General features: G+C 36.4%; 1 protein-coding gene across 3 annotated transcripts in view; it reads right to left on the reverse strand.

The window, feature by feature from the left end:
* The window catches only part of LOC149781051 (polycystin-1-related protein-like), a 535,051-nt gene that overhangs the window by 12,584 nt on the left and 495,057 nt on the right, over window positions 1–27,410 (reverse strand). For all 3 annotated transcript variants that reach the window (XM_089938184.1, XM_089938183.1, XM_089938186.1), the window contains 15 exons: window positions 25,419–25,592; window positions 24,145–24,264; window positions 21,848–22,160; window positions 20,556–20,792; window positions 19,953–20,076; window positions 18,443–18,527; window positions 15,653–15,799; window positions 13,547–13,665; window positions 13,091–13,201; window positions 12,123–12,252; window positions 9,504–9,745; window positions 9,106–9,340; window positions 7,148–7,249; window positions 5,976–6,116; window positions 2,899–3,033 (listed from right to left, as the gene is read on the reverse strand). In XM_089938184.1, the coding sequence (XP_089794310.1) occupies window positions 2,899–3,033; window positions 5,976–6,116; window positions 7,148–7,249; window positions 9,106–9,340; window positions 9,504–9,745; window positions 12,123–12,252; window positions 13,091–13,201; window positions 13,547–13,665; window positions 15,653–15,799; window positions 18,443–18,527; window positions 19,953–20,076; window positions 20,556–20,792; window positions 21,848–22,160; window positions 24,145–24,264; window positions 25,419–25,592 (2,415 nt within the window). The remainder of the gene's footprint in view (window positions 1–2,898; window positions 3,034–5,975; window positions 6,117–7,147; window positions 7,250–9,105; window positions 9,341–9,503; window positions 9,746–12,122; window positions 12,253–13,090; window positions 13,202–13,546; window positions 13,666–15,652; window positions 15,800–18,442; window positions 18,528–19,952; window positions 20,077–20,555; window positions 20,793–21,847; window positions 22,161–24,144; window positions 24,265–25,418; window positions 25,593–27,410) is intronic.

Below are 27,410 nucleotides of genomic sequence, written 5' to 3' on the forward strand. Positions count from 1 at the left end.
TGGCCTATAATAAGATCATAGTATAATTAGTACCAATTACTGGCCTATAATAAGATCATAGTATAATTAGTATCAATTACTGGCCTATAATAAGATCATAGTATAATTAGTATCAATTACTGGCCTTTAAGATCATAGTATAATAAGTATCAATTACTGGCCTATAATAAGATCATAGTATAATTAGTATCAATTACTGGCCTATAAGATCATAGTATAATTAGTATCAATTACTGGCTTATAATAAGATCATAGTATAATTAGTATCAATTACTGGCCTATAATAAGATCATAATGAAGCTGACAGGTATTTTGCTGTTGAAATTTGAGTCAAGATCAGTTGCATAAGAGGTATAAATTTGATCTGTTACTCAAACCTGATCAATTAAGTATACATTTGATCTGTTACTCAAACCAAATTAAGTATAAATTGGATTTGTTACTCAAATCCGACCAATTATGTATAAATTGGATTTGTTACTCAAATCAGATCAATTATGTATGAATTGGATTTGTTACTCAAATCAGATCATTTACATATAAATTTGATCTGTTACTCAAACCAGATCAATTAAATATCAATTTGATTTGGTGCTCAAATCAGACCAATTAAATATAAATTGGATCTGTTACTCAAACCAGATCAATTAAGTATAAATTGGATTTGTTACTCAAACCAGATCAATTATTCATAAATTGGATTTGGTGCTCAAATCAGATCAATACATACAAACTGGATTTGTTACTCAAATCAGATCAATTACATATCAATTGGATCTGTTACTCAAACTAGATCAATTAAGTATAAATTGGATTTGTTACTCAAACCAGATCAATTATTCATAAATTGGATTTGGTGCTCAAATCAGATCAATACATATAAATTGGATTTGTTACTCAGACCAGATCAATATGTATAAACTGGATTTGTTACTCAGATCACTGAAATATAGGGTAAAAATTCAATTCTTTGCTCAAATCAGATCAATTACACAAGGGGTTGATTTCATGCAGTTACACTGCATTTCACTTGGTCATATTCCATTTTAACGTATCCATAAGCATTAAAATCATAGCTCGGCATCTCAATGTTACTGCTGGCTAAATACCTAGCCATGTTTTAAACAAAGAGCAAAGTCATATCTGAGTTCTTTTTTTATATTACAAAAGCCATACACAAACATTACTGAACATCACAAAAAGATGTAAAAAGAATGCAAAATTTGTCAAACATCTTTCTTTACTAAACATCTTTTTTTAATGCTATTTTAACAAAAGAACATTGCAATTCAATTATAAATTTCAGAGTTATGTACATTGCACAATTAAATATCTTTTCTTGTGGTAAATGTGGCATTTTAAAGCACATCACAAAAGTAAAACTTCATCCAATAGACATAAAGTTGATCACTTGACATTAATTATTTTATGATACCTGCTCTAGAAGTTAAATTTTTGTATTGTGATCTGTTTTTGTCAGTGGATGATGTCATATCATGTATGTCACATTTCAGGACATGGACTAAATGAAGGACTATAGTTACCAATCTAGATCAGCCAACGATGTCACATGTAACACATTGTGTGACATACTGAGAGAATGAGGTAATAGTTACCAGCATGTATCAGTAGAAGATGTCACATAATGCATATCATGTTGCAGGGCATGCAGAGTGAATGAAGGACTATAGTAACCAGTCTGTATCAGTAGATGATGTCACGTCACACAGTACACTGCAGGGCATGCAGAGTGAATGAAGGAATATAGTAACCAGTCTGTATCAGTAGATGTCATGTCAGACAGTACACTGCAGGGCATTTAGAGTGAATAAAGGAATATAGTAACCAGTCTGTATCAGTTGATGATGTCATGTCACACAGTACACTACAGGGCATGCAGAGTGAATGAAGGAATATAGTAACCAGTCTGTATCAGTAGCTGTCACGTCACACAGTACACTGCAGGGCATGCAGAGTGAATGAAGGAATATAGTAACCAGTCTGTATCAGTAGATGATGTCATGTCACACAGTACACTGCAGGGCATGCAGAGTGAATGAAGGAATATAGTAACCAGTCTGTATCAGTTGATGATGTCACGTCACACAGTACACTGCAGGGCATGCAGAGTGAATGAAGGAATATAGTAACCAGTCTGTATCAGTAGATGTCAGGTCACATTGCATGGCATGCAGAGTGAATGAAGAAATTACCAGAAAGAACCACTGACCCACGAGAAGCTACTGGCAGGCTTTCTCACATACCCACATTGTCTGAGTCTCAGATTCGGACAATGTGGGTATGTGAGAAAGCCTGCCAGTAGCTTCTCATGAGTCGTTGTTTCTTTCCGGGGGTTTTCCTGGGTTCTTCCTCCACCATTAATACTGGCCGCCATGTATAGCCTATCTTGTGCTGAAAAATGGTGTTAAACCCAACAACAACCAGTCTATATTAAATGTGAAGTTTTATCAAGAACTAAACATCAATAATAGATTTACTGGTTATTGAAAAAATGTTAAGAATTGTTTTATTACATGATTTTGAGAAAAAATTGCAGTTTAGTTTGCTTTAGAATTGTAAAACTATAACTTTTGGTAAATGAATCTATGAACTTAACGTTATGACACATAACAGCAGGAGCCATGGAACATGAAGAAATATTGTCCATCACATGGCAACAATGATGAAATAAAGATTGAAGACCGTGTTTACAATGAGATGCAATAAATACTTTATTATCTCCATTCAAAATGTGAAACCCTCTTTACGACATCTCATAAATTTAGTTTTCTTCCAAAAATCACTGCCTTTAAAAACTTAAAAATACTCCCTAACCTCACCATATAAATCTTAAAGATAGAATAATTTTGTAAGCAAGTCTGTGTACTGTTTATATACCAGAAAAGCCAGCAGCTGACGTCGAGTCTTTCTGTAAATGATGATAAAGTTGATCCAGGGTCGGAAGAAAGAAAGGAGATGCAAACTCCTTACCAGCTGCAGAAACAGCAAAATTGCAACCATGGATCTCAGTATCTGCAACAAAACCAGAGTTTAATATTATGGGTGGTTAAAGAATGGTATGCAAACAAAAAAAATCTATTTTTTTGTGGGGGGGGGGATAATTTTAATTATGTAATACTTATGGCTATTTGTTTAGCTTTCTTTTTCATGCTGATTGGTTGACTGGCATTGTCAGTATGACAAATCCTCATGCAGCTCGCTTGTTCCTGGTATGTTATGTGCAAAACAAGCACAGCTAGCTCATCGTTTTCACAGATGGCTGCCACATCAGAGTGGGGTGGGAGAGGGCATTTGACAATAACATGGGTAAGAACTGCATATTTAAAATTAGTTTTACCTCCCAAAAAAACCTCCCAAAAAAATACATGTTAATAGCAGCAATAGCATAGCCATGGCTATTGTTTAGCTTAATTTGTCGGTAAGAAGGGTTGGCTGATGCTTCCTTAAAATGATAAAAGAAAATGGAAAATACTCATCATTGGTGGAAAGGTTAAGGGAAGTTGCTATTTCTTGTTGTGCAGTAACAATGGGATCAATGGGAAAAGCCAAAATACTGCTTTCATGATGTCATTCAAGGAGGAGTGATTAAGGTAGGCCCATGAGGTAGCAATGGCTCGAACCCCAAGTTCTCAAGGTAAAGTCTTGATCAGTCTATGTACTTTTGATCGTGGTGACAATCCATCGTGAAATAGAGGTGGCTGAATTGTCTGTGGAGCCCTTGAGAGGGAGGAAAAGATGCTTCATACACTTTCTTTTTCCTCTGGATGCCTTCAGCTGGAAAAATAGTGCTCTCATGGGATAATTTCCAGCACAGATTGGACTGAGACTAGGAATTTTTGTTGGTAGTGGATCTATGGAAGGTGTTTGACTTTTGGTTTACAAAACAGGGAAACTGAATCATAATTCTTATTAAACTGTGACAGCCAGTGTCAATAGATCAGGTATGAATCTCACTTAGTCGTCGAGGTGAGGGCAAGTAGAAATAGTCTTGAGTGAGGTCCTGAAAAGAAGCCTCACTCAACTGTTCATAGAGGGGTTTTGGTTAATGACCATAAAACACAAGAAAGATTCCATCTAGGCATAAGACAGCACGAGACGGGTCTCTTGCAGCTCAAACTGCTTGATAACATTGGCAAGGTGCGAATCCAAACCAATTACTGTGCCTTGCTTTAATATAAGTGTTTAGAAATGGCAGCTCTAAAGCCCTTGATGGTGGATAAAGAGCATTTTTTGTTCTCAAAGAAAAACAAAAGGAAATCGGCCATAGAGGTTACAGAAGGGTAGCTAGGATCAACACATTTCCTACAAGCCCAATAACAGAAGATTCTCCATCTGGCATCATAGACCTTGATGTAGAAACTCTCCTGACTTGAATGATGAGAATGGCAACTCGGCCCCAAGAATCTGCGGAGAGATCGCTTGAGATGAGCCAAGTGTGAAGGTGGAGAATTTGTGGGTTCTTGTGCAGGAGGAATCCTTGGTGTTGCAATAGAAGATCCCTCCTGAGAGGAAGAGATCTGGGTGAAGTTATTAACAGGTCTAGAAGATCGCTGAACCATGAGCGCAGGGGCCACAGAATGATCAAAGCAGTGGAAGTTTTGACTTTTTGCAGCACTTGTGGAATCAGTCAGAAGGATGGAAAGGTGTAAGCGAACAGCCGATCTCACTGGAGACTGAATGCATCCACTGCCCAAGTTCCTTGACCCAGGACAGAAGAAACTAAGAAAGGGAGTCTGTTTTATTTAGCCTGATTGCAAATAGATCAACTAGAGGCCATACACAAACAGCAGGAACAGGGTCTCTGTATACAGAGTGGTGAAGTCAATTCTGTGAGGATAGCTCTGCCAGTTCTGGAGACTGTCTGCCAAAACGTTCTTTTTGCCCGGAATATGCTGAACTCGCCCGAGTGTTATGGTCTCTGAGGTGATCAGCACATTCCAGACTTCCAAACAACGAGAAGGTGCACATATGCCTCCTTGACGTTAGAGATAAACTATGATGGATGTGTTTCGGAGACCATGACACATCGACCCCTTACTCTCTTGATGCACCCTTGCAATGGGAGGTATAAAACTTTTTATTTCTATTTGCTTATGTGGAGGGATGATTCTGATGGGATCATGTCCCTCTGGTTCTAAAATGACAGCCCCATCCAGAATCTGAGGGATCGGCAAACTTGATAGGAGTGGGGTTCAGGGGCAAGCATCATGACTCTAATCATGAATCTGTCCTGATTCATCCAACACTGTAAACGATGATGAAATGCTGGTCCCAGAAAGATTACTTTTGACAGAATCTTTGTGAGGTTTCCAACTTGCGAAAAGGAACTGTTGAGGTCACATATGGAGACATACTAATAGAACCAAGTCAGCAGTAGCATTCAAGGTTCCCAGAAGGGACAGGTACAGTCGAGATGACAAAAAAGTTACTATGTTTCACTTCACACTAATTTGTCTCAACGATAAATGAAAATAATGAAGTTTTTTAAAATTGATTTTCCTACCATGATGCTCTTGGGCACATTAAACAAGTTTGACATCACATTTTTAACTTTTTAAAAAAAAAGCAAATTATTTCATTGATACAATTATTGATCTTCCGTAAGCATTCATGTACCCTGCTGATAAAATATTTTGCCTCCAGACCTATGTACAATATTTCGGCAGGCAAACGTTTTTATACACAAAGTACTTAAGAAATCTTTGATATTTGATACTGGAGTGAGGTAAAAACATTTGTTTGTGGAGTTTTAAAAAAACATCAAGTGGTCTCATTTCCTTAGGAATAATAAAGAACAGCCTATGGTAGGAAAGTATTTATTTTGTACACTTCTAACTGGCCCTGATATTGGTGTTTTAACATAAAGAGCACTCGATATTGTCAAATGGAGGATAAAAGAAACTTGGAAATATGAAAAATTTATATTTTAAAAAAATTAACAAAGGAAAACATACCAGGTCCCAAGTGGTGATAAAGGACAAACTGACAAATGCTTCATAGTATGTACTTCTCAGTCTCTCCACAAGCTCATGTACTATGATAAAGCGACATACAAAGGCTGTTATGTAGGATGTGCCAATGATACAGGTCAGAACCTGCAAAGGAAAATGGTAGAAAAAACATTAAACTTGGGCTAATCTCATTAAAAAAAATCAACATAGCAAACATACAATGATTTAGTAACGTAAAGTGAAAATTGATCAAAATGTGGAAAAACAACTTTCTGACATGGGGTAGGGCTTGTTTAAAACAAAATATATAGTAATGTTCATGTTGGGGTGTGACCTGGCTTAAATATATATTTTTTTTTAAAAGGACAAATATATTTATTTCCTATCATTTTTAATTTTTCAAAACCACCACTGGAGTTTTAAGGATGTTTGTAACTTTTTTGCGAATATGTTGGCATTGTGACTGAACCAAAGGCATTTACCTTCCCGAGGTGTAAAATACATCGACCTTTATTCTCGTGTGCCTTTTACTACATCAATAAAAAGCTGCATTTCATGGGACTTTTTTGCGGTGATTGTTAGGACAGCAATTGTTAGGTTACAGACAGGACAGGACATATTTACTCTAAAATGTAGAAAGAACAAATCAGGAATAGTGAATATGTCTGGTAAAGTACTAGTCAGGACTGAGGAATAGTGAATATGTCTGGTAAAGTACAAGTCAGGACTCAGGAATAGTGAATGTCTGGTAAAGTACTTGTCAGGACTCAGTGATAGTGAATATGTCTGGTAAAGTATTAGTCTGGAAAAATATGTACTAGTCAGGACTCAGGAATAGTGAATATGTTTGGTAAAGAACAAGTCAGGAAAAATATGTCTGGTAACGTACTAGTCAGGACTCAGGAATAGTGAATATGTCTGGTAAAGTAAAAGTCAGGTCTCGGGAATAGTAAATATGTCTGGTAAAGTACTAGTTAGGAAAAATGTCTGGTAATGTACTGGTTATGAATAGTGAATATGACAGGTAAAGTACTAGCCAGGAATAATGAATACTTCTGAAAAGCACTAGTCAGGAATAGTGTACATGTCTTGTACAGTACTAGTCAGTAATAGCAAATATATCTGGTAAAGTACTAGTTAAGAATAGTGAATACTTCTGGTAGAATAGTGAATACCTCAGGTAAATTACAAAGACTAAAGAGATAGTCCTTCTTCTGCTTCATGACTTGACACAACACCCTTCTCAGCTTGTTGAGCATCAGCAAGAAAAATAGAAGCTGAAATGTAAATACAAGGCCATTTATTTTGCAAGACTTCAATACAAGGCCATTTATTTTGCACTGCAATACTTTAATCATTTTCTAAATTTTAACAAAATTATATTGTTTGTGCAAATTTTAATGAGTGCAGTACTCACTTATAATAAGACCCCCCCCAGTAAATTACACCTTGCTGTAAGGTGCCTTGACACATTGCACCCCATTTTAAGGTGTCTAGTATATTTTACCCTCACTACAAGGTGATGATCCCTTTTAAAAGACTTGTATGATGGTGGACCCCATTTCATCATTTAATTGTAATATATAAAATATTCAATATAAAGCAACCACACCAACGAGGCATCCCACTTTTGCATCCATGAACAACATTACAGTGAGGGTGTACTGTACCAGTGAGGATATTGACATAATGTGATCATAATTATAAGGGAAACCTTAAAAACCAAGAGGAAATCTGGATCTTCTAGTGGTCGACGTTGTATATTTACGATGGCTAATGCATCACCTCTGGGTTATATAATTCAGTCTATTAGTTACTATACTGATGTATTTTTAGAGAAAATATTAACAGGGTTTGTATGCTTCTACTGAAGTGCATTCAAGCAATGAGAAGGTACAAACTAAAAAGCTGAAATTCCATAACTGTGTTAAAAAAAAATTTTTTGTTGAGAACCTTAAAAGAAAGTGTCATTTTTCATAGATTTCATGACCTTGAATCCAAAGTCCAATATTTTTAAAGGTTTTCAAGGAAATACAAACTGTATATTAAACAAGTAATTTTGCTTGGCAATTCATACAAATGAGGAAACACACAAACCGTATATTAAATTAGTTTTGCTTGGCAATTCATACAAAAAAGGAAACACACAAAAATCGTATATTAAACAAGTAGTTTTGCTTGGCAATTCATACAAATGAGGAAACACACAAACCGTATATTAAATTAGTTTTGCTTGGCAATTCATACAAATAAGGAAACACACAAAAATCGTATATTAAACAAGTAGTTTTGCTTGGCAATTCATACAAATAAGGAAACACAAAAACTGTATATTAAACAAGTAGTTTTGCTTGGCAATTCATACAAATGAGGAAACAAAAACTGTATATTAAACAAGTAGTTTTGCTTGGCAATTCATACAAATGAGGAAACAAAAACTGTATATTAAACAAGTAGTTTTGCTTGGCAATTCATACAAATGAAACAAAAACTGTATATTAAACAAGTAGTTTTGCTTGGCAATTCATACAAATGAGGAGATCAAAACCGTATATTAAACAAGTAGTTTTGCTTGGCAATTCATATAAATAAGGAAACACACAAACCATATATTAAACAAGTAGTTTTGCATGGCAATTCATATAAATGAGGAAACACACAAACAGTATATGAGTTAACATAATGTTTCAGTTAGAAATTTATACATTGCAACAAAGAGTCCCATGCTGGGACAGTTGCTCTAGTGTAAATCTTCATGATGTTTTTACAAATAGATGCTTCCTGACAAGGTCACTAGCAGACGATATTCTGCCCATTTTACCTGGACAACAGGCAACCTGGCCATTTCTCCTACAGCCGATTACCTAAATTTACCATTTTTAAGAAGGCACACCAAACCAAGCTAAACTTATCATTCAAAAATATGATACTAACAGAAAGCCTGATTTGCATTCTGTTTACGTATGTAAATTTCGTAAAAGTATCTGGAGATTCAATGAATTTATTTCAACTTCCAAACACCATATAAAGTCAACGGTCAGTCTGCCAAATGACCACAAAGATGGTGGTTGATGACGTCATTCGGGAACTATCTATAATCTAACAGCAGAAACAAACACTACGATGAATGTACCTCGCATGCCAAGACAAAATTGTCCCATCCTGTCACATAACGAAACAGCTGGGTGGACATCACTCTGGAAACTGGAAAAGCACCTCCTGTTGGAGAAAATTCTAGCAGCAAGGTGACAGAGCAGAAGAGGTTTGTAGGAGCATTGTATGCTGAAAACTCGACATGAACTGCAAGGGTTTGTGTATCTAGCCAATCCAGTGCTTCCAACTCTTGCAGCTGCTTCAGTGCTTCATTCCTGCAAGTAATAATACTACATTAATATTCTTTGAGATAACGGGACAGTTTGATGGTTTACTGAAGCTAAGATGAAATTTCGTAACGTAATATGAAATACAGGCACAACATGGATACAAAGAATTGACAATATTCCAAGAAATGAAATAAAAGGTCTTCTATACCTGGACTTGTTTAGCTGGATTCCTGATCCCACACCTTGTTGTCTGTAGATTATGTTGTCATTCCAACAGTTACTTGGATCCTGCAGTGCAGCGTGAGAAGTCTCATTGGAGATATTGTTATCACCAGTGCAGCAGAGAAGACCAGCATACGGCAGAGAGGCACATAAAGGTTGAAATTCAATCTTTACCATTCTGATCTGAACTTGTCCAATAAGGTAACTGCTGCCATAGAGAAGGTGACCCTGGAAACACCAAGAATGTTAGAAAACTTGTCTACAGCTTATCTGGTGTAGATTCCATTAAGAAATCATGTAACAAGAATCGGTCTTTAGTCACTTTGTCTATTATTCATTACTTTGAGAAGTTTTTTAAAGCTGGATGCCAAAAAGACTGAACAATAACTTAAAAATTTCAACGAAGTGTGTTTCTCAGAGCAACACTATATTACTGAAACTACAGGAATTAAATCCCCAACTGGGCCCACTTTGCAGGAATTCATAAGCAGTCTGCTTCTTCCTTCCATTTTTTGTTTTGAACTGCAAGTACTGAAACCATCTGAAGTATTCTTGAGAAAATCCAACTTACCAAATTTTGGTAACCAAAATATTTTCTTGTATTTTTGAGTTTTAATGTGTTAACAAGACAATTGCAACACAAAAATCTTTGTCATAGCCTTTGACCTGGTATCACAAATAGATGACTGAGATCTCTTCTCCAGTATTGTCAAGACATACCCACATAACAAGTTTGTTCAATTTTGTCATTAATGTTGTTGTTAAAAAGATCAAAGTTTTTGGATTAGAAGCATTCAAGGGATTCTTCAGATATATGCACAAAATGAAAAAATCAATTCATCAGTGGCTATCTGATTATATCTGTCAAAATCAAGTCTTTTCCAAATTAATGGCAAAAATATATATATTTTCCAGTGATGAAAAACATTAAACCCACACCTGTGGAGATGTATTGAGACGTTTCATTTCCATCCCTTAAAATGATCCCTATCTGTGTGTTTGAAGGAAAGGTAGTGTGGCCCCCTACCAGCCTTGGTCTAGATCCATGACTGTAATACTTGTTAGTTTACAGGTTGACAAGTCATTTGAGATAAAATACAAGTCATTTGAGATAAAACAAGAATCCCTTAAAGAGACTGATGCTCTACCTGGTGAAAAGAAATTCCAGAAATTTAAGATGTGACCATTTCTTTCTTTTAACTTGCAAGTATTGAAACCATCTCTGCTATTCTTCTGCGATAACAAGATATTCAAATTAGCTGCTGTTGAGCACATATTGGATATAGCTTGACACCATTTTCATTTAGGACAAAGTAGATTTCATTAGAAATCTTTTTGGTGAAAACCCTACATCAAAATGATCATCCATTTAGGGGCTGTAGTGACAAGATATTTAAGCCAGTCATTGTGGCAGTCATATTAGATGTACGACTCATTCTTACTGTTTTCATTTATGACCAGCTATGTATCATGCTGATGTAGTCATCCATTTGGAGAGGGGTAATATAACAATAGCTTCATGAAATGACTTTCCATTCAGGATGAGTAGCAATAACAAGATTTTCAAGATGGATGCTGTGGTAGCCATAATGGATATCAGACTGGCACCCTTTTCATTTAAGGCATCATAAGTCTCATAGTGAATCAAAATGACTTTCTATTCAAGTAGAGTTGTGATAACAAGATTTTAAAGATGGCTACCATGGTCACCATACTGGATGTCAGACTGGCACCAAATTAATTAGGACCAGCTAGTTAGACTGGCACCAAATTAATTAGGACCAGCTAGTCAGACTGGCATCAATTTTATTTAGGACCAGCTAGCCAGACTAGCACCAATTTTATTTAGGACCAGCTAGCCAGACTGGCACCAATTTTATTTCGGACCAAGCTAGTCATCATAAGGGGGCCACGAGTGGCCGAGTGGTCTAAAGCGCTCTCCGTTACGGATCACTGCCATCTCACCTCTATCTGCGTGGGTTCGAGTCTTGGATTCGGCCAATGTTGGTATGTGAGAAAGCTTGCCAGTAGCTTCTCGTGGGTCGGTGGTTCTTGCCGGGGTTTTCCCGGGTTCTTCCTCCACCATTAATACTGGCTGCCATGTATAGCCTATCGTGTGCTGAAAAATGGCGTTAAACCCCACAACAACAACAACAACAAGTCATCATAAGAAGTCTTTCAATGAAAATGCCTTGTTTATATGAGCATCCATTCAGGAGTAGCAATACAATGATTTTCATAATGGCTGCTGTGGTGGATGTGTGTGTGTGTGTAATATTTTATTGCAAATTTCCAAGTAGTTTAGCTATAACAAAACTTGTGCTAATGGTTGGATGGACAACAGACGATTTCATAAGCAATTGTTGTGTTGACCACTAGAGTTAAAAATCATGCAACTAAAGGCTTTAAGAATGTGTCATTGTAATGTTCCAAGTGTATGATAACCACATGCATGTCCCCTTGCACAAATAACATCACATGATTAGCTGCCCAATTTGAACTGATATGCTTTCTCATACAAAGGATATTTGTAAGCACAGCAAACTGCCTTCAATTTGAAACAGGCAAATTTCATCCCATATGGTCCTCTAACATCATCAATTACCTTGTCCAGTTTTGAGGCTGTTTCTTTATTATGAAACGTGTCTGGGTAAAGAGCATCAAGCAACGATGTCTGACTCCACCTGTACCAGTCTACCCTGTTCTTGATTGACAGAAAAGCTGGATTTCCTGATCTAAAAATTAAAAAAATTACAAAGTAATTTATAATCATGACAAAAATGAGGGGCATGATTCTGCTCACTTGGAAAGCTGCCATATATTAGCTTGTACACACACACACACACCACAATCACTTTCTAGACATAACAAAGGAAATATCCAGCACTGTTACCCGAATTTCTATCAGACCATCCCCACCTGTGATGAAAGGAGGGTAAGGCATTGGACTTACCAATGACCAATAGGGCTGCAGGTTGGATTCCTACCATCAGCATGGATTCTCATAATCATTCTGTTAAGATCTTAATGATACAAGCTTACATAGCAGATGGATGGATAATGGATGACAGACTAAAGGCCATACCACAAACTCATTTGGAATTTGACCAGGTGAGTAAAAAAAGTATGTTGTTAAAAACAAAATGGCTTAGAAAGCCCTGATCTGTATACGCATTTTGTTTTCATTGTTATCTGAATTTATTTATCACCATACTTTCAGAATAATTCCAATGTACCTGTATAAATCTGTTTACTTCAAAATAGTGTACATTGTAAAGTTTTACAGGTATAACAATTTCTTTTAATACAGCTAAGACAATGTGGCCACAGAAAAATTGTACACAGTGAAGCTAAATGTTTGCATTTACTACATTCTGAGGCAGTAAAAATACTAATATTTACAAAAGACGGTCTTTCTACAGAAATACAATCAAACATGTCAAATTAGAAAATTCACTTCCCTAAAAAAAACTGCTTTGAACTAGGAGACAACTTTATCTAGTTTTGAAAAATGGCTGCTTCATACAGGGTTCACTGTACTGTTTGTTTAGAACAGACAAAGACTGGCCTCACCTGACAAATACGTTCTTGAAAGCCTCGTTGAGGTAGAATGGAGAGCTGGTGTCCTTGCCATATGCCATCACAAGTAAAAGAATAACTACCAGCAAGAACCTTCCGCCATCCCTGCCAATATGACACAGAATAAGCATCAGTAATACATGTAGAGTATAATACCTGTTTAAACGGACACCATGAATGTGCCAATTCATTACAGGTTACTTAGATTTAAACTTATTTATTCAACAGGTGGGTTTATTAGTGATATTCCAGAACAGTGGTTTATGTCAAATTAATAGGACCAAGAATTGCAAGTTGCTCCATCAGTACAGTAAAACAAGACTAAACAGGACTAAATTTCAAGCACCTGCACAAGGTTATAGTCAAGCACCTAAAAGGGTCTGATTTAGTACCCTCTCTAGGTGCTTTATTAGTAAGAATTTTTAAGAAGAGATCTTAAGAGAAACACACCTGAGCAGAGAGATGGCTCTATTTTCTTTCAAGATTTTCTTTCGTGCATCAAGAAGCTGTTTTTCGGATGGTGGTCTGGCAAATCTGAGATACCGAGACCTCTGTCTGGCTGCTACTCCCTGGAAGAAAAAAAATTTTTATTACATATTTATGTTCATGTTGGTAAAGTTTTGATTACATATTTATGTTCATGTTGGTAAAAATTTTGATTACATATTTATGTTCATGTTGGTAAAATGAAGATTTTATTACATTTATGCAACAGACCCCCCCCCACTAAATCTCAGTAAGCAGTCAATGCATAATCTTGTGCAGCTTGCAGACTGCTGGAAATCCAACTAATTCAATGTCTTGTCAATACACATACTTCATTTTGAAATACCGAATTGGAATTTCAAACCTTTTTCAAGGATAAAAGTTAAATCATCAAGTAAATGCATCTATCATAGGAAGATTGTTGATTATGAAGTATCCACTAAAATTTAAGATTGAGGTATTTTCTTCTTGTTCAAGTAAGACTGCAATATTCCTTATTAATCACGGCCCAGGTGAAAACACTGAAACATTCCTTAAAATATTTAAAATTCATCGCTATTGTCGACTTCATTCTTTAAATGCTTTTCAATCTTGCCATTGGAATTCAGAGCACTTTTGCCTATTATTCTAACATAAATTTCACTTCAACAAACTCAACACACAGCTCTTTGTTGCTTGGTCCCTTAACTGTATATAACACAAATGAATGTCATGATTATAACTATATGTATGAAAGTCGTGTTTATACCTATAGCTGTATATATACAATAAATACATACAATATGCACACATTACAAGGTGGTTACAATACACACAATCACAAGATGGTTACAATACATACACATCAAGCGGTAGTTATAATATACACACATGAAAACAAGGTTACAATACATACAAGTCATAAGGTGGTTACACTTCAGGCTGAATATCAATAAGCAATCCATTGATTCAGCTGAAAGTCTTAATGAATTTGTAAGTGACCCAATGATGTTCAATTCCATGAAGACTGAATGTCTTACCTTTTTTAAATGGATCTTTATTTGTGTGCATTTATTTCTAAATTCCAGTGTTTGTCAAAGATTACTGAGTGTTTTGAACTAAAGCCAACTCAAATTCAAGCACTTTTTAAGACTGTGCAATCTCGTGGGTCGGTGGTTCTTTCCGGAGTTTTCTCGGGTTCTTCCTCCACCATTAATACTGGCCGCCATATATAGCCTATCGTGTGCTGAAAAATGGCATTAAACCCTACAACAACAACAACAAAAGACTGTGCAAACTCTGATATAAAGATGTATAACTATGGTTAAAATCCAACAAGCCCTGGTAAAGTAACACTGAAGTCATAAGGCAGGCAATGCAAGCCCTGATACAGTAATGGTGAAGTCATGAGGCAGGCAATGCAAGCCCTGATACAGTAATGGTGAAGTCATAAGGCAGGCAATACAAGCCCTGGTAAAGTAACACTTAAGTCATAAGGCAGGCAATGCAAGCCCTGGTACAGTAATGGTGAAGTCATCAGGCAGGCAATACAAGCCCTGATACAGTAATGGTGAAGTCATAAGGCAGGCAATACAAGCCCTGGTAAAGTAATGGTGAAGTCATCAGGCAGGCAATACAAGCCCTGGTAAAGTAATGGTGAAGTCATCAGGCAGGCAATACAAGCCCTGGTAAAGTAACAATGAGCCCTGGTAAAGTAACAATGAAGTCGTATGGCAGGCAATACAAGCCCTGGTAAAGTAGGGCTGAAATCATAAGGCAGGCAATACAAGCCCCAGTAAAGTAATGCTGGAGTAACCAAAGTCATAAGCCAGGCAATATAAGCCCTGGTAAAGTAATGCTAAAGTATTAAGGCAGGCAATACAAGCCCTGGTAAAGTAATGATAAAGTCAAGAGGCTGGCAATATAAGTAGTTTGTGATTATGTTAACCGTAGTCTTACTATTGTAATTAAGTTTTGCAACATTTTACGTTCAACAGTTGAGACAGCATAATAATTTGAAAACTAAAATGAATATTTCAACTCCTGATGCCAATTTTAATAACCAAATGTAAAGGACAAATCATTATGTACCCTCTCTAGCTCATCACACTCCTCACAGCAGTTCTTCTTTCTCCTCAGGTCTTGCTTTGCCTTCTCGCGGTTGTAAATATCACAATGGTCAAACACCGTCGGATCTCTACGATATCTAAAAGCTGTGTACACGACTAGGAACATGATCTATAAAAGACAGAAGCATACTTCATTTTAAATTTATTGTAAAACAATTTCCAAATTTTTTTTGTTGGGTACACTGATTGCCCACAATAAAGATGCCAAATGGAATAATTACAGTCAGACCGGTCAATATTGGCTACAAATGTGAAAAGGCAAAATTGGCTTCCTACACAGGTGACCTATGTACACAGTTCCACCATTCAAAATTGGTTTATGAACAAACAGAATACACCTAATAGTATTATTATTATTAAGATTATTATTAATTAGACTGTTTTATGTGCACTATTCATAGAAACCATATAATGTATATATATGTTGTTTGGGGTTTAATGCCACTTCTCAGTGCAGGATGGGCTTTATATGGCAAACAATATAACTGGCGAACGGAGAACCCGGTATGTCTTTTTTTTTAAAGGAATGCCTTTTCTATCAAACAAAAATTTCATTTGCATGGTCATACTTAAACGAGGTGCTATGTAATTCTGTGAACTCGATGTTTTTCATGGGGAACCATTTTTGTGTAGATTCTGTCGCTGCTACAAAACCATAAATTTACAATCTTGATGATCTTTCAAAAGAAACAATTTTAAAAAGTTCTTGCTTGCTCAATGAATTTAACTACCCACAAAAATGACATTTTTGCCCTAAATCAAGAAAATGTATACCCATGAAAATAGGACTCCACAATCATGGACATGACATGTATGAATCATGGGCATGTCATGTATGAACCATGGGCATGTCATGAATGAACCATAGGCATGTCATGTGTGAATTATGGACATGTCATGTGTGAATTATGGGCATGTCATGTATGAACCATAGGCATGTCATGTGTGAATCATGGGCTTGTCATGCATGAATCATGGGCATGTCATGCATGAATCATGGGCATGTCCTGCACGAATCATGGGCATGTCATGTATGAATCATAGGTATGCCATGTATGAACCGTGGGCATATAAAGTATGTATGCATTGGCTAAATATACAGAGTTCATGGACATATATTTTTCATTAACCCTTTACCTAACAGAGTGTATGTTTTTTTTTTAGGCAGTTGATACATATGTACCAAAGTTACACATTGCAGTGTGCTATAAATAGAAGACTTGACCTATTTGACCCGATATACACAGATCTGCCTGTTAACTGATAAGAGGTGAAGTATATGTTATGTTCAACAACAATTTTAACCTTTTTACGTGTTTGGAGCGATTTATGAGTAAAATCTGATCGTTATGCTGTATAATTATTTTTCATGGAGGAATTTGTTATGTGCTTTAAAATCTTGAGAAAACTTGTTCACTATCAAGCCACTGAAGCCGTGTGACCAAACAAACCTGCCATTTCTCATATTGAAATTTACCAGTAATTGTCTACATCAATAAATCACCTAAATTTGATAAAATATAGAAACTAATTGTTGCCTACATCATTACCAGCGCCTTTACCTAAGGTACTGAAATTTTCATATTAGTGATTCTTGTCACGCTAATTTACGAAAGTACTTAACGCAATCCTCTGCCTTCATTTTCGAGAGTGGAGAATATGACTCGGTTACTTTAAATAGCAGATTACGACCAAAGCATTAAACAGCAACCAAGTGATCTGATGTAATGGTCATTCACACTGATTACTGTTGTATCTAATGGGGGTTTCCCCCGAAGGTGGCACTATGAAAGCCAGTTCAATATGGCTTATGCTTACAGGTGTCTAAAGGTACTTCCATGCGAATCGGGTAGAGGCATCCAAAGGCACTTGCATGAGGTTAAGGGTGAATAAATTGCTTGTGATGAACAAAAAGTGGAATAAAATGATCACAAGATCCATTTCTTTCAGTTTATAATGAAATAAGCATTTTGTTTATTTTATTGTAACATGCAGCGTGTATGGGTTGTGGTTGCGAATTGAACACAAAAACTTATTTTGTTTTCAAGTCTTGGCACATGTGACCTAGGTAAAAAAGATTTCATCATAAGCTGACCTAGGTGAAAAAAAAGGTTTCATCATAACTTCTGGGACAGGAAAAAAATCACTTATTTTATCCCGACCCAAGATGTATGGTAAATACAGTACTTTAAAATGATTAACCAATGCACTACCTTAAAGCAAGGGACCCATGTACTCTCAATGGTAAGGTGAGAAGAGAAGTGGAGCCCCAGAAGGAGAATACTATTTTTACATGGGAAACCAATGGTCCTTGCTCAGAGCCCCCATTTTGCTGAACAAATTTTTTCCTTAGCCGAGAAACACAATTTTTCAATATTCTTACTTATGCTGTTAAATTTTACTGACATCATTGGAACTAGGCAAAAGATCGACAGATGACAAACCAACTGCCAAAATACTAACCAGTTATACACACAAGATATACTCAAAAGTTCATTACTGGTCTAACTGGCAAAGGGACATAACTCTTGCAGAACATTTTAGCCTTACAGTGGAACAATATTTAAAACTGCATGTGCGGGTAGAAAAGTCTGTCAAATGTTTTTAAAACATCTGTCCAAAAAGTACCAAATATTTAAAAAAAAAAGACTAATAAAATACCCTGAAACTTCTTATACACACAATAGAAGGGCAACTATTTCTCTGATCCCCTTTTGTGGTGGGGACAAAAATAATTTACTAATGTACTAACCAGTAGTGGATGAGTGATGAACACACAGACTATGAAGCTGAAGTAAAGGGACTGGAGCCACATCATGTTCTTCTGCGGACCAAACCTGACAAAAATGGCAAAATGCTTACTTCATCTGCTGTAATATACCCTGCTATATTGATTTACACATCAAAGTATCCAGTATGAAAAGTAAAGAATCTGTGTTCAATTTAGTCATGAAAACAATGCATAACAATCATGAGGCAAAACAAAATATGTAACAAGACCGTTAAATAGGTTGAAAAATTATCAATTATAACTTGGTCGTCAGGATGACCATAATGTGAGCTTTCCGTTTCATGAAAAAAAAATCTGTTCTTCATTATCCACCACCAGTTGCTTGCAAGCAGGTTGGTTCTTTTAAAGCTCTAATTTGTAGTAGGTAATGATCTTATCAGTTCTTTTTTATACAAATGTTTATCATTCCACCTCTGTCCCAACAAATTTGGCAGTCAAATTAAATCTATTTTTTTCACATGTTGATATGGTCATCCATTTGGAGTAAAGAAAATATTTTCAAGATGGCTGCTATGGATTTCATATTGGATGTCAGATCAGTACCATTTTCACTGCAAACCAACTGGACCACATAAAAAATCTATTTGTGAAAACATCACCTCAATATGACTTTCTGTTGTAGTGGAGATGTGAGAAGATTTTTAAGATGGTTGCCATGGTAGTCAAATTGAAAATCAGATTAGCACTAGCTAGACAGCAAAATAATTCTTTTCATGAGTACCCCATGCTGATATGACCATCCATTTGGGGTGGGGTGGCAGAGGGGGTAACGACAACAATATTTTCAACACAACCATACTGGATATCAGATTGGCACCTTTTTCATTTAGGACCAACCAGACATCATGAGAAGCCTTTTAGTGAAAACCCAATGTTGATATGATATCAATTCAGAAAGAGTAGCAATAACAAGATTTTCAAGATGGCCACTGTGGCAACAACATTTGGATGTTAGAACTGCACCATTTGCATTTAGGATCAACTAGACATTGAATTGAATGTGTGTGTGTCTGTAAAGTTTCATAGCAATTCTTCCAGTAGTTTTGGAAGAGTAGCAATAATTTGTACTGATGGATGGATGGACGACAGTCAACAGACATTCCCATAAGATCTTCAGATCTATAATAAAAAATAAAAAGTTATTGTTTCATAAGTTTGATTTTAAGTTTTTCAACATAATGCAAGTATTTATGAACTATAAGATTTGATCCACATGCTTGTGGCACTTTGCAGAATTACTCAGAGGTAAAAAAATGGCCACATTCCAAATGTCACTTGTCCCAATCTATAAAACTTTAATTAGTGTATATTTCTTAGACTTAGTCATTTGCTTCTGAAAAATATTTACAACTGAACATTTTTTCCTCACCAAATTATATCAGCTCAATTTCCCCATGTTAAAACACCTTACATAATGATCTGTCCTCCCCGACCAAGCAAATGCATGGTAAGGGAGACAACTATGACCTACCTGTATCCATACAAGATGGTGATGGTTGCACAGGCCAGACTGATCATGGCACACAAAGTCCAAGCTATGTAACGACACCAGTAGGGGAGATAAATAAGACTACTCTTCTTCCTCCCCATTGTCACTGAAGAATAAAACAAAATAAAAACATATTTTTATACTTAATAACAAAAATATCGTAAAATACATTGCATAACTGAAATATTTTTAATTCTGAAATAGAGTTGGCTGCATGCTCTATAACAGACATTTGATGAAAAAGAGCCAAAATCCTAAATAATTATATTACCAGGTCTTAAAGTACTATTTTGTCATGTAATATAAAATGTAAATGACTTTATTATTATTATATTAGAATTGCATTATATACTGTAAACTAATATTATCACGTATTATGTGAGGGAAAAAAAAACATGCTGACCCGTGTGAAAAATCACTACAAGTTTTTCAATTAACAAACACTAATACTAAACTGACCTGCAGACGTCTGGCTACCACAGGTACTAATGCTAACTTGATTTGCAGACTTTTGACTGCCACAGGTACTAATGCTAAACAGACCTTCCGATTTTTGACTGCCATGGGTACTAATGCTAAACTGACCTGCTGACTTTTGACTTCCACAGCTTGATACAGAGGGTGCTTTGTTTGTTTTGACACTATCAGTACTGGAGGGACCTTGTATATTTGTCCTATAACTGTTGTTCAGAGATGATGGCTTGTGGGTCTTCATGCTCTCTGCAACAGAGGGCGCTGCTGTAGTTCTAGTGCTATCTGCCAAGGCTTGAGGCCTGAGTAGACTACTGGCATCCTCAAAGCCACTGGAGGCCTGATCCAACTCTGGACATAAAGAAAATGGAGGGTAAAACATTATGCAGTAGTTGTGACTAGGGGAAAAACCCATTTAATGTACACAGATAATTCTGCACACAATTGTTCATCCACATATATTATGCTCCAAAATTTGTTTGCATAGTTAACCAATGGTGAAGCTAAATAAAAAATTAAAAAGAATGGAATTAAACCATAAAAATTTGTTATCATTTCATAGCCTAATAAATTAATTATCCTTTCATGGCAAAACAAGAGTAGCATGAACAGCAGCCATTATATGCCTGCCTCGCATTTAATATTTGCAGGTTTGTCAAGCTAACCATTGAGCCACCCCCTCTCTGATAACTGAAACCTTTTAGTTCAACTTTTACTTCAAAGTGACCTTCAACCTTTTGACCCAAAATAAATAGGCTTCTTCCTTACCACAAGAGCAAGCCATCCAAAATATCTGGTCCATATTTGATGATGAGACCATTTACGTTTTTTCAGACAGTGACCTTGAGCATTAGGTGTTTGTAAATGGTGGAAAACTCAAGTTATTGTGCAGAAACTTTCTTCTCTCAGTCACAGTAAGTCTGACCTTAGAGCCTTCGAGTTCTTCCTTACCACAAGTGCAATCCATTCACAAAGACTGGTAACTCAAGATAGTGAAAAACTCAAGTTAATGTTCAGACACCATTTTCCTTCATCACACAATGAAATTTACCTTTTGGCATAAAAAAATGATAGGTTTCTTCCATATGCCAAGCACAGCCATTCAAAGAGTTTGGCAGCTATAGATGGTCCAGAGCTCAAGTTCCGTTTCTGAAACTTAAATTCTTCAATCAGTGGCCTTGACCTTTGAACTTTTTACCTCGAAATTGATAGAGCTTTTATTACCCCAAATCTGGTAATGTGGAAACAAAACTGGTAACTGATGATGGACATGCATCATAATATAACAAAATTTTATTTTCAATCCAAAATTCCTTTCATAAATTACAGATATGCAGAGAGAGTCCTTTCTTTAAGTAAGAGGACAGAGTATGAAAATGGCAGACTTTTCCAAGAAACACTTGTACCTGATTTTGTAGCATCGATTCTTGGATTAATCAGAACTATGTTTGTCCCCTGTGGTGGTACATTTGAGCTGTCACTGTTTCCACTATTATTGTCTGACCCTGACATAAGCGATTGTTGTCGCTTCATCCACTGGCGTTGTGCCCAGCCCTGTATACTTGGCCAGTTCAGTATTGACTGATCCAAGATGGAGTATGTCATGATCGGTGGCACATGATCAGAGTGATCTGTCACTTCAGGCTTGACACTAGTGTACAGAAACTCTTGCTCCTCCTCTGTGCAGTCACTTGATTTACTTTTGGATGCACTCTTTGGCTGCAAAATTAAGAACCAATTATTAAAATGAATGATGCCTTGGAGGGCTAGAAAATAAAGGCTATTAAACACGATAAAGGGATTAAGATAAACTGTGACATTGATAACCATATACATTGCTACGATTAAAATCAAATATCAATATCCTTCTAAAATATGGGATCTGAATTTTTGATGTTCAGTTCTCATATTCATAAAAATTTGATAGTAAATATTGTAGCAACAACCTTTAATGAGCATTCTGAACTGAAATGATTCCACAACACCTCTCCCTTGAAAACTTGGGGGTGGGGGTATTTATGATGACAATGCTGAAATAGAGTTAAAGGAACCAAATTGGCAGCATTTTCATTTAGGACAAACTGGACATCATTACAAGTCTTTTCATGAAAACCTGATCTTATAGTCATCCATTCAGAGTAGTTAGAACAAGATTTTCAAGACAGCCATCATGGAAGCCATACTGGATGCACAAGAACTGCGCCATTTTCATTTAGGACCAACTAAATACTGTAAGAAGTCCCCATGTTGGAAGGAGTAGACCTAACAGTATGGTTTCAGTGCAGTAACATAAGACAGACACTGTGTAGTGGCCCTATCAGAGGAAAATGGCATCAAAACAAATAATTTGATGAAAACCCCATTTTAATACCACTTGCTATTTGGCAGGTGTTGCAATAACACGATTTTCAAGATGGCTGTGATTGTGGCCATAATAAACAGCAGACTTGCACCATTTTCTTTTGGACCAACTAAGCAGCAAAACAAGTCATTTGGTGAAAACCCATGTTAATATCATTTCCTGTATGACATGAGGGTGCGAAAAACAGATTTTCAAGATGACTGCCATGGTGGCCATCAGAATGGCACCATTTTCATTTAGGACCAACTAGACACTGTAAGAAGTGAAAACCCCATATTAACAAGACCATCTATATAACAGGAATAGAAATAACATGATTTTTAAGATGTCTGATCAACACCATTTTCATGTAAGACCAACTAGAAAAAGGGATGAAAGTGTGTGTAAAGTTTCATGGGGACTAGAGCTAGGTAAAGAGACGGCAATGCAACAGTAGCAGGTAATATTAAATAATTTCTATTTTAAAGAAATATTTATGGACAGACAGACAGTCGGTGATTTTGTAGCACTTTTTTCAAAATGCAAACAAGTTGTAAGAAACAAGGAAGTTGTTAAAATCTGGTTGTGAAATTTTAAATAGTTCTAGCTTTGCACATTTTCAACAAAAAGAATAAAAGATTAATTTGGCATCTGAACCCCCGCCGAGTCATGCCAAAAAACTTTTAAAATAAGGTAGCAACAGCAGGCTCACTTGCTGCTCAGCATTAGGAGGTTAGTGTTAGGACTGGTTGGCCTGGTGTCAGAATAATGTGACTGAGCGGGACATCATGCTACATGTCTGCAGCATGATGCTACAGTTCTATACATCACTATAAACTGCCATTCTGCAAACATCGTAGCAATATGACTGAAATTGTTTTAAAGCTACGTTACAAATCCAAATCACATATACAATTTGGTTGTCTGAGGCTGGTGGCTTTTCAGGGGAGGTAACAAGAGAAAATGTCAAAAGATATTGTTAACAAGAAGGCCTCAGATTACAACAATTACATGCCACTTTAACACTATTAGGTCAGGTAATTTACGCTTTTCACCTGGTTGCTATGGATACCAAACAGCTGCCCTTGAGACATATAAAAGCTCAAACCTAACAGAACATTAGTAGAAAATAAAACTGGGATGTGAAATGTTGAGAAAACAATTTCTTCCTGTATGCCAAGAGGTACTGGAGATATCAAAACACAGTTTTGATAAAAAATGTCATAATGAACAACCTGATCAAAACTCTGCAGTTTTCTGAAGCTGTAAAAATTCTAAATGTCACACATTGGATGCTGAGCCAGTTGGACTTGATATGTTGATGTGAGAAATACTGTTCTGGGAAGTTGGATTATTACATACCTTACTTCTTCGGAACAAGAAGACAATAAAGAGGTTGACTGGGATGATGACTGAACAGCAGATGGTGCCAACTGTCACATTTCTCCAAGACAAGTCCAAGAGTCCAAATTCTCCACGGTACTGTAAGAAAAGTAATAAGATGTCTTTACTACCTTCCCTTTTTTCAGTAAGAATCTTGAAGCACATTAAGTATATAGTAGGGTTGGTTAATTAGATAAAAAATTGGTATTAATTATCAATTTTGTTATAGTAGTATATTGGTAAGTACAGGAAGTAATTGTACACATGGGTCTGCACTGTACATCACACAACCCATCATACAATCCTACACTGTACATCACTCCATCCTATACTGTACATCACCCCATCCTAGACTGTACATCATTCCTTCCTACACTTTATATCATGCCATCAGTGACTGTACATAACTCCATCCTATACTGTACATCATATCATCCTTAATTGTACATCATACCATCTTAGACTGCTCATCACAACATCCTAGACTGTATATCACATCTGTACATAACACCTTCTTAGACTGTACATCACACCATATCCTAGACTGTACATCACTCCATCTGACACTGTACATCACACCATCCGACACTGTAAATCACACTATCCTACACTGTGCATCACTCCATCGTAGACTGTTAATGGTAGTCAACCCATCCTGATCCAATGGTAGGATTCATACCTGCACCCAATCACTCATGAGTAAGGTATGCTCACCATGAACGAGTTAATTATCATTATTTCAGGTAATCATGACACTTCATCTCACTCCTCTAGTTTCTTTTAGACAAATTTTGCTCATTTGCCTGTGGTTAATTTAGCTCCTAGTTCATTTGTAGGCCTTGAAATTATGTAAAATGTGCTCTTTTTAGTCTCCACGTTTGGTAGATGCGATCCTCTTCTGCATGGCATGATTTTACAGCTTTAGTTGTTTTTAGCCCCAATTTCAAACATGCCAAGGTTTCAGGGGCCAAATCAGGAAGATCAGTGTAACCACCATTTTTGTCATAAATTTAAGCATGAAAGCGCACATTGTACCAAAACTAAGTAATTACTTACAACAAGTAATAGTTACTCAACTTTATTAATCTTCTTGTTTTTTCACTATGTTTCACACATTTAAATTCATCCATCCAAGCAATGTTGATTTTGCATATTCAACATGTTACCAAACTTATTATATTTCCAAAAGAGTTCAAGAACTGTTTTACACTTGTCAGGTTGCCATAGAAACCATATTAATAATGATTAGATACCTCAACTGTGGTGACCTTGAACCAGGCAGCATTGAGACACATGTACATCATGAGAGTCGTAAGGCAGCATGTCAGTCGCTCTATTCGCAAGAAGCTGCTGTACGCAGGACGAGTCACAATTGACGTCCATATGTGATAGTCAGCGAGGTACTGGGTACCCTTGGCCCATATAACCTGTAAAAGAAAATTAGTTGCAAATTAAAAGGTTGGGTTCGTCAACTGCTAATTTGCATACAGTAAAATGTTGATAATAATATGTGAACATGAGTATATATGGAAAATGGGGATTTCCAGTTTTCTGTATTAAAAAGTAAGTGTATACAGACAAATAGAGCACATGGGCCTTACTGTACTTCTGCATCCAAAATAAGTGAACACTAAGTTCACACAGGCATTATGGTATTTCTGTATCCAAAATTAGTGTAGAAGAACAACTAGTGACCATGAACAACTACCCTGACTTTTAAAACAAGTGTATTTACTCTTTTTATTGAGATGTTCCAGTATTCAGGAATTTATTTTATAGTAAACACGATTCTACATTTATGCAAAAGAAATTTGTATATTTAGACAAACCTTTCTAGCATTAGAACAGCTATAAAAAGACAGCACTGCATCTTTATAAGGAGACTGATAACATGATTGTCAGATAATGGTAACCAGATTGGCAACATTTTCATCTACAACCAACAATACATCATAAGAAATCTTTTAGTGAAAATATCTTGTAGATATGACCATCCATGTACAAGTAGTAATAACAAGATTTTCAAGATGGCCACTGTAGCTGCCATATTAGAAACCAGACTGGCACCAATTTCATTTAGTACAAACTAGATATCATAAGAAGTTTTTCAGTGAAAACCTGAAGTTGATATTAACATTTATTCAGGATTTTCAAGATTGGACATCAGACATCAGATTGGCACCATTTTCATTAAGGACTCGAATAGACATCATAAGAATTCTTTTAGTGAAAACCCCATGTTCAGGCAAAGTAAAGATAACACGGTTTTCAATATGGTCCCTGTGGCAGCCATACTGGATGTCCAAGTAGTACCATTTTCATTCAGGACCATCTAGACCATGGGATGAACATGTGTGTAGAGTTTCAAGACAATCATCACTGAAGAAGGAAAATAACAAACTTGTGCTAACAGATGGATGGATAACAGGCAATGGACAACAGAATATTATGTTAGCTCTTCTGGTCTATCACCTACGGAGTTAAAAAAATTAACCCCAACTGATCCCAAATGTTCTACAAAATTTTCTATCAATAAAGCCACTAGTTTCTGTTGTGCCCTTGAGCATAGGACATGCCTAGACTGGTACACTTAATCAGTCACATAATAATTTTATTGTGCCACTGAGCACTGGGTATACCTCGACTTGCCAATGCACATTTAATCAGTCACATAGTTCTTTTGTTGTGCCCTTGAGCATGGGACATGCCTAGACAGGTATACTTAATCACATAACACTTTTACTGTACCACTGAGCAATGGAAATACCTCGATGCAACTATGTACACGTAATCAGTGACATAGTACTTTTGTTGTGCCCTTGAGAATGGGATGTGCCTAGACTGGTACACTTAATCACATAATACTTTTATTGTACCCCTGTACATTGGACATGTCTAGACTGGTACACTTAATCAGTCACACTGTACTTTTGTTGTGCCATTGAGCATGGGACATAACTGTTTCACGTGATCAGTCATGTGTTACTTTTGTTATGCTCTTGAGCAGAGACATACCTAGAGTGCTACGCTTGATCAGTTATGTGGTATCTACTCTGGATCATAGGACATACCTAGGGTGCTACGCTTGATCAGTCATGTGGTATCTACCCTGGATCATAGGACATACCTTGAGTGCTACACTTGATTAGTCATGTGGTATCTACCCTGGATCATAGGACATACCTAGGATGCTACGCTTGATCAGTCATGTGGTATCTACTCTGGATCATACGACATACCTAGAG

The sequence above is a fragment of the Sinohyriopsis cumingii genome, chromosome 16 (assembly GCF_028554795.1).
Source record: "Sinohyriopsis cumingii isolate HCF-2022 chromosome 16, ASM2855479v2, whole genome shotgun sequence".
In the NCBI taxonomy this organism is placed as follows: Eukaryota; Metazoa; Mollusca; class Bivalvia; order Unionida; family Unionidae; genus Sinohyriopsis; species Sinohyriopsis cumingii.